At 54.1% G+C, this 8,599-nt stretch overlaps 1 protein-coding gene across 1 annotated transcript in view; it reads right to left on the bottom strand.

Moving 5' to 3' along the window:
• Positions 1-8,599, bottom strand: part of ARIH1 (ariadne RBR E3 ubiquitin protein ligase 1) — a 27,717-nt gene that overhangs the window by 6,162 nt on the left and 12,956 nt on the right. Inside the window, exons 6-8 of the mRNA XM_010137663.1 lie at positions 7,780-7,886; positions 7,384-7,426; positions 6,862-6,933 (exon numbers count right to left, since the gene is read on the bottom strand). Of these exons, the coding sequence (XP_010135965.1) occupies positions 6,862-6,933; positions 7,384-7,426; positions 7,780-7,886 (222 nt within the window). The remainder of the gene's footprint in view (positions 1-6,861; positions 6,934-7,383; positions 7,427-7,779; positions 7,887-8,599) is intronic.

The raw sequence follows: 8,599 nt of genomic DNA, 5'->3' as shown, positions 1-8,599 counted from the left end.
TGTTCACGAGAGAGAGCGCATCGTTAGCGGGGAGAGCACAGAACCCACCACAGCCTCCAGGAGCTGGCAAGGCTCCCCCGACAGCCAGAGAGCGCACGTCATGTGAAAGGCGCAATTTGCTTCTTGCCTTTGATCACCGAGATCCTCTTCTGAGTCAGGCCTTAAGACACGTCCACAATTGGAGCAGCTAGAGCGCGAAACCCCGAGGGAGAGAGGCATGCTACCTACGCTGCTAGCACAGGCATACGCTGGGGGGGCAGTTTCATCACCTCCTCCAAAATCGCAGCAGTAGCTGGTCTGCAACAGCCCCGGGGAAGGCACCCGCCTTTCCTCCCCATCAAGTGTTTGCTCCACTTTGGTGCTCGCACAGAAAGCAGCCGGATGGTGAGCTGATACCACAACACCAGCATCGTTCCCATGCACCAGCAGCACGTGGCCACTTCCTAAAGGGATACGCAACTCAGAGCGCACAGAAGATTGTTTCTGGAGTATCCCAGTGAGTACACAAAGTCAGGGTTGCAAGGATATACTCAGCTGCCTACAGAGGAAGCCAGTCCAGCTCGCTCCTGCCCCTCGCTCCTGCCCCTGCGGCACCTCTCTTGTACCAGGACACAGCGGGCTAAAAATCAAGAACGAACCCCGCTGCAGCCTGGATCAGCTCCTCGGTCCAGCTCACCACCCTCCTGCCCCAGCACTCAGTGAGGTGCTTGCAGAAGCCAGTTACAAGTGATCCACCCTCGAGCCAGATGGGTCGGGAGAGTGCAAACCCCCTCCCCAGTCAGGAGTGCGTCTCTCCCGGTTGGTGACCAGAGCAAGCCCCTCCTAGTCTGGCATTCAGATCCACCCGCCATACAGGAGGAGCCCATCCCATCAGCCTGTGACTTAGAGGACACAGTCCAACCCACTCCCCTGCACCCACTCCAAGGGTCCCAACCGCCCCGTCCCACGAGTTCTCCTCCTTGCATGGGGAGGGAGGAGGATCTGCACGCCAAGGGGCACTCTGCAGATAGCTCGGGAGGAGCAAGAGACCAGCGTGGTCTCAGACGTCAGGCGTGGCGCTTCCCGGCGCAGGGAGGGAGGGTGGGCTGCAGCACGGCCAAGCAGCTTACGAGGGAAATGAGACAAGGGGGAAGAGCCGCAGGGCTGCCGCTTCTGCCTGGCCAACACAGCTCAAGCGCTTGCAGCTAGTTTTGCTTCACAGACCTAAACGCTAATGAAAAAATACGGCTCGTTACAGCAGCTTGGCCTAGCTTTGAGGTTATCCTTGCTTCAAGCTGGGGAGCTGAACGCGATGCTGTTCCCCGTAGGACTCGGGTCTCCCCAGCAATGGCAGAGTGCTCCACTCCAGTGCTGCCAGCACTTCCTCCTCTTCCAAGTCCTGCTTTGTCCTGCCGCCTGATCCTGCAGGGGCAGGTTTAAGGACTGGGTGGAAACGAGCAGCATCCCACACAACCTGAGCCATGCCTTTGTAAGGAGATGTTTTGACCTCATTTGTTCGGAAAGCGCTGCCCTCCTGCTCAGCCAAGACAGGCAGCGTTCCCATCCCATCAACCGGTCACAACCAGGCCCTGGCCTGAGTAAGAGGACACCACTCAGGTTCTAACCCGAAGACCAGGTTTGTCATGAGATAAAGATCCCCCAGCCTTGGGAAACGGCTCCAGCAGCCTGATGCATGCTTCTTTCTGCAGTCACACCTCTCCTCCCATCCCCACACTCTGTCAGCACGCTGCGTGCTAGCTGGCTCCTCCACTGGTTTAGGTCTGGTTTTTGGAGGCTGGTTGTTACCCCAAGGGGTTCAAGCAGCCAACAAGCACCTCAAGGGATTTCTCCAGACCTGCTTTCCTCCCCATCACCTGCATTTGTCCTACAAACAGAATGAGGGAAGCCCAGTAGCTCCCTTGCTGGCTCTCTCAGGGGGAACAACCGCAAGCCATCCTCTTGGGCTGCCTGCAGGATGGCTTCTCAGCCAGGTCAGCTTGTTCCCAATGAGGCAGTCAATGCTGTTCTGTGAACTCCAGACCCCAAAACCGTCTCTCCTCTGAGCACAGTACCCGCTGCAGCAGCTATTTTCCTTTTCCCTCCTCTAATCCTGCACCAACACCTCAGGACCCAATCTGAGGATAAGCCCCGCACAACCGTGAAGATCGACGCTCCACCTGCTCATCGCATGGTTAACACGTGCCAACAGTGGTGCTGCACCCCCATCCCATCACGACACAGCTCCCCTGCCGCTCCAACACTGTCCCTGGGGCACAGCACCTTGAACCAAGCCCTTCCGGCAAAGATGGTGGCCACGGAGCTGTGCAGTTTCTTCCAAACCCATCTCGGCTGACGAGACGCCAACATCTGCCTGCCGCGAGGGAAGACGGGGCTAATCCAGCAGGCAGCTGCGGCCATCGCTCCTGCTTAGGGAAATCCCACCCCTGGCCGGAGAGAGCAGCAGTTCTCAGCTGACCTGCCAAGCTGGAGAGGTGCAGCAGGGCACGTCCACACCGGGGGGATGTGGGGCCAGCCTCATCCTCCGTTAGGAGCACTGCTGCGATGCCGCTCTCCTGCCTTTGAGGAGGAGACCGAGCTCTTCGGTGTCTCAGTACCGCACGGTGCTTAGGGCTTCCAGCCCCGTGTTGCAAACGGGAACAAAAAGCCTCTAATTATAAAATATGATAAAAGCCTCTTTATTACAGGGAACGTCGTCCTTTCCAAGCCTTTGTCCGCCCATCAGGCGAAGCACAAGGAGACAGATTACCCAGTAAGCTGCGCAGATCCATGAAGTCCTGCATGAGCGCAGAAGTTGAGCGTTATTAAAAATCAAGGAACAGCCACAAGAAAAACGTACTAAAGAAATGCCAAACAACAGCAGCGGGAAGGAAAAAAAAAAGCCGCAACTCCTCAAGCCACCGACGCAACAAGAGATTTATAGATTAGGGAGGATAGGGAAGGAAGATCATATTGAGAATTACAGCTACGCAGCAACGTAACAGCCGGCAAATCGAGTCACTAAACCGGCAGATTACTCCGCACGTTATCTGTCACGCCGCGATGCAGAGGTGACCTCATTAACACCGCCCCGCTCGAAACAACCGGCTGCTGCGCGTACACACGGTGCTGGGAAACAAAAGCCCGGGCAAACCTGGCAAAGGAGAGCAATCCCTATTTTGTTACGAAAGGCTGCGTGTACATAAAACACCGCGGACCTCGGCTGCTGGTTTATGAATGGGAGGTTCAATAGAAACATATTTCAGGGCAGGTAAAACAGATCAATCCTCTCCAGGAGTCCCAGAGGCAAGTGGTGCCCATCAGCCTCCCAGCCAGTTCCACAGTGACGCCATCACCTATAACCCATCCTACAAAAACCCCAAGAATCCTCGATCCACAGGCATTTCTTCATGCATTTCGACAAAACCACCCCAAAATGCTGCTCTCAGTTACAGCTAACACACGCTCGTACCCCACAACAACACCTAGAGCCTGCCCCCAAGCAAAGCAGGGTATTTTAAACCACGGGAGAGGAGAAGGTGGCACTTGGACAGATGCTGTTCACAGCTCTGGCACGAAACCGCGCTGGTGAGAAACGAAAGAGCAGAGTTCACTGCTGGTGCCCAGGGAGGATTCTAGGGAGCTGCCAGAATTTCCACGCGTTAGAACAAATGTGGGACTTCCAGAAAGTACAGAGGGAGCGTGCGTGCAGACATTAAGGCAGCAACTAAAAGGAACAGAACTGGTTTGTGCCATTTTATCTCGCTCAGAGGGGAAAAAAATGGCCAACAGCTTTTTCTGGAGGAAGAAAACCTGCCTGTTTTGTAGCTCAGCCATTCGAGCCCTGTCTAGCCCAGCAGGCAGTGCGACAGTGCCGTGCCAGGAGCCAGCGCGGTAAGGTGGGGGCATTCCGAGTGTCAGATCAGCCTTCGTGAACACCAGACCAGTGCCTTGGCTGAAGGCCAGCACTGTTACCAGCTTTGTTCTTCCCAAGACTAACATCACTGAACTCAGGTTTGAAACAGGCTTTCCCTCCTCCTTTTAGGCTCCTTTCAGATAGTCTTGATACCCCTTAAGAGCGCAAAGTAAACGCACAAACCCAATTTTCTCTCCTTCTTACTCCTCTGAATGTCCACTTCACAGAAGTCATGGGTCTATGTGGCTTCTTTAATCGCAAAAGCACACGAACCAAACTCCTGAGACCTGCCTGCTTTAGTCGAGAAAGGAACTATTGAACAACCAACGTTGTACAACAAACACAAAAAGGAACATGCAAAACCTCAGACTGCTCAAGCCTCCTCTGCAAGAAGACGGAGAACAAAAGGCTTGATAAAGAACTCATACTGGTATCGCCATCTTATGCCTTCCTCTTGCTAAGGCAGGACATTTTCTTCCCTGAATGGAGACCACGTGGAATAGGACTGCAGCTCAGCATCACGCCTGGAGGACTCGAGGAAGCCCCGCTCAAAAGCTGCAAACAGCAATGGAGACCACAGCAGCAGCTGAATTACTGCAAGAGTTTTCCCCAGGGAAGCATGTGTTGGTACCTGATCCGATCCCCTTCTAGGTTTTTCAAAAAGAACAAATTCAACACCAAATTTGGGCTCCGATTTGCAGTCACTGAAGCAAACAGCTGCGAAGGCACCGGACATCCCTCCCCAAACCCAACTGCCCTGCTAGGAACAGTAGAGTAAGGACAGATGTGCACGCACCCCCGAGCGTATCGCTACAGCCTCGCACGATGGCAGGGAAGGATTTCACTCGGCTCCTCTCCCAGCAGGACTGTGGCGCTGTTGGATGGGCACCTGGGTTCCTCCATGCCTTTGGCCAAGGGCCGGAGGCAATTAGGGCAAGAGGAGGTGGTGGCTGGCAGCCCCACGGCTCTGGGCTGGGCCAGGCCAGTTCTCCAGAGGCGGCGAAGCTCCGATGGCATGTGTTCCAGCAGCCAGCACTGCTCACACGTCATCGCTACAGCGGTGTGAAATCAGCACCTGCCACATCTTGCTGCCCATGAGAAGGCAGAGATCCTTATGAGGGGTGGGGTAGTCTTCTGCCAACTCTCCCCTCAACTGACTCTAGTGTGAGTTTGGAGAGAGAACTGCAATACTGTCCTTCAGCTTATCCAACTGATACGGATACCGTAAGACTCCAGGACGACTGGTGCGCTCCAATGACCAGTGTAATTACCCTCATGTTGTATTTCCTCCTGTTGCTGCTCCAAAGCCTGAGCACCAAAGTATTTCCTGCTGTAGGAGCATCTTGTACTGTATTGGAGGAAGCAGCTTAGACAGTGATGTTCAAGGACAACAAGCTCTTCTGCTGCTGACATCAGATAGAGGAACTAAGAGATAAGCTGGGTTGATGCCAGCACGGCTTGGCCATCCTCATTTCCTCTCCTCACCGTCTCCCACAAGAATTTAAAAAAAAAAGAAAAATCTTCTTACTCCTGCCTATTCCTGACAGTCTGAGCTACACCCAACCAGCAGCACGGCTCCTGCCTGACCAGGCCTAGATCCTGGTTAACAAAAACACACAACAAGGATGACTATTTTTATGGTATTTCTGTCTATGCTTAAGTCTTTGGGCAATCAAGCTGCAGAAACTGCCACCTTCCCATCCCTATGAGGTCCCCAGCTTCCCATTCCCAGTAAGAGGGAAAGCTCACACCCTAGCCTTCAGCAGCACATTCCCAGGCAGGAGCAGGCAGAAGACGGGGAGCCCTCGGGCATGACAAACATCTCACCCCTGAGGGGCAGCAGCAGCTCCCGCTCTGGCTCCCAAGAGCTCTGTCACAGGCAAAGCAGAGCTGTGGCCGCTCTGCCGTCCCACAGAGCCAACACCCGAGGCTAAGGGCTGCTCTGCAAGTGCTTACAGGCAGCCCTTTCCAGGCTGCCGGGCTTCTGCTCCTCAGGGTGGATACGAGCAGCACCTGACGACCAAGCCAACACTGAACAGATCTGGTTCAGGTCTGGAGCCACAACTGAACACACCCACCTCATAAAAAGCCAAGTTCACTTTACTGAGCAACCTTCAGCCTCCAGGCAGGGACCACACAAGTCTGAGCCCAGGGGCCAGAAGGCAGCAGCCGCGGCTGCGCGGTTTCGGCCCGACGAACTGTGCTCTTCAGCATGATGGGCGGTTCTGATTTCACCAGAACGCCACATTCCGGCCCGATGAAAAACACGCGGCCAGCCCCGACAGCAGCCGCTGCTGCAAACAAAACCACGAACCCGTTACACAACGCAGCTCAGAAAACAAAGCAGCTGTTTCCTTGTGCTCCCACCTTCTTCCACCCTCCTGGCCGGGCAGTCAGCAGCCCCAGGTTTGCTCCGAACCCCACCGTGGCATCTGCTGCTTTTGTTTGCTTGCCACCGTGCCAGCCTCCGTTTCAACTCGGCCCAAGCCGAACGAGGGCTGGAAGTTCCAGGCAAAGCCGGGCTGGCTAAACCCAAGGCATTTTCGGAATAAAAGCGTAGCAGCTGCTCTGCCAGTCTCCACCTGGAAGCCTGCCCAGCGGATATGAACAACTCCGAGAGGCCGGCCCAGGGGATTTAAAGGCCGATGTGAATTAACAGAGCCAAATCAAGCCACGGGTGGTAGCAACGTGTTCCACACTCACGGTGAGGCTCTGATTTGCCCAGGGAAGCCACCAGTGCCAGACAGGAGCCCAAAGACATACAACTTGAGCTCGCTTTGGGTCTCCAGCTAACCCCAGGAACCTCACCTGCCTCGAGGCAGCGACACCTGTGTGCTCTTCCAACAAGAGTGCTTCAGCGTGCTGTGGACTTTAAGGCTTGCCCTCAACTACTGACATGCAACAGCAGAAATAATCCTCGCTCCCTGGGCTGTCCTTTTCATCCGAAAAGTCACAAGAAAACCTCTCACCTTTGTGTTGGCTGCAATCCAATTAGAAGTTTCACTGTCATCATCACACTTCTTAATCCACTTCTTTAGCCACTGTTAGAAAAAAAGAAGAAAAAGAAAGAGTTACATTGAAATAGAGGGACTATAAATGTTCCCGAGACAGGACCAAGTGAATTCCTTCGGCAGGACAAGCCACAGGGCTGCTGAAGCCCCCAGCACCTACAGAAACATTTAGTACAGGAATGCTGGCTCTCAAGCGAAGCATTCACCCCTGAAGCACCTTCACTCCTCTTCAGAGGGTGACAGCCTCCTCCTCCAGACAGTTCCCCACCTGGCTGAGGCTCTGGGCCTTCACAAGGCCCAACTCTGAGGCACCCTAAAGGTATCCAGTATGGTTTCACCCATTCCCTCCTCGCTTCGGTGAGCCACTGTGCTTCTGGAGGTGAACAGCCCCAAGCTTGTGCTCCATTTCTACATCTTGCCATGAACTGGCTGGAAACCGTTTCGAGCTCTGCACTTAGGAAGGAACTAGGACCTGCTCACCTTGCACTTCACAGGATCGTGCCAGTTTTCACCGCAGTTAAAGCTGTAAGTGAGAGAAAGGGGGAAATCAGCAAACAGGGCAGGTGATTACGCTTTTATTTAACTAGGTTATTGCCATGCAAGTTTTCTCCTGGGTTGTTCTGCTGACAAAGCCAGCGGTAAGGAAACTTCATACACGTCAAAAAAATCCCCAGCCCTCAAATCTCTCAACAGCCATTGCAGAGCTGGATCTCTCAGCACGTCTGGATCCTCTGCAGTGCCTGCAGACAAGCACCTCACCTGCTCTGAAACCACCCCATGCTTCTCCCACCACCCAATCCCTGCATCCCAGTATAAAGACTTACAAAACACTACTCAATACATTTTCCAAGTAGCCTTCTACTTGATTCTTCTTACCAAAACTGACGTCCACATTTGCAGCGAACAGGCTTAGCATCAGGATACTGGACTTTAACAACGTGGTGGCAATCCGGGGCAGGACACCACTTTAACAGTCGATTACACTATGACACGAGCACAAAGAAAACACGGTAGTAAAAGGGCGCTGCACAAGGACACTACCTGCCCTTCACCTGTCCCTCTGGCATCCTTTCAACCATGACCTTCAGCCTCGCTCCTTCCTACCTCACCAGCCCGCTGCAATTCAGAGGGCTGTCTCCTCCACCTAAGTGCTTGCTTTCTTTTACTGAAAGCGAGCAGTGATACGACAGTCAGCTCCTCGCTGTCAAATGGCCTCTTACAGACGAGGAGCGTGCACACTTCTGCTGACCTCGTAGCTCGCTCACAGAAAGCACACTTGAGGAACGTGAAGCTACGAGGCTTTCCACTGGAAAAAGCGTGTGTTGAGCTGTCTGCAAGTCCCATCCCTGCTCCACTGCTGCAACAGCCCTTCGGACACCGCTCACAAACCGCGTGCGGCAGCTTTTCTACACGTAGCGCTCCCTAACACCCCCGGGACACCACCTCATCCCCTGCCCCTGCAGCAGAGGGGTCTGCGTTGGCAGGCTTCTGTCAGCCTTTCAATCTGCCACGCAGGCTTAGTGTAAAACACACCAAAATCCACCCCAAAAACACAGCACGGTCACTTCACGCAGGGGGTGTAAGCTTGCTCCCAGTAACAGCTTCCCTGCTGGGCTCTGCAGCGAGGCTCAACGCAGAAGCTGGGACAGTGGAACAATCTTCCAAAGTGCCCTTGTCCAAGTTTACTTTGATTTTA

The sequence above is a fragment of the Buceros rhinoceros genome, unplaced genomic scaffold, assembly GCF_000710305.1.
Source record: "Buceros rhinoceros silvestris isolate BGI_N320 unplaced genomic scaffold, ASM71030v1 scaffold20176, whole genome shotgun sequence".
In the NCBI taxonomy this organism is placed as follows: domain Eukaryota; kingdom Metazoa; phylum Chordata; class Aves; order Bucerotiformes; family Bucerotidae; genus Buceros; species Buceros rhinoceros.
Note: the sequence above shows the minus strand (reverse complement) of the source record. Positions and strands in the feature narration are given on the sequence as shown.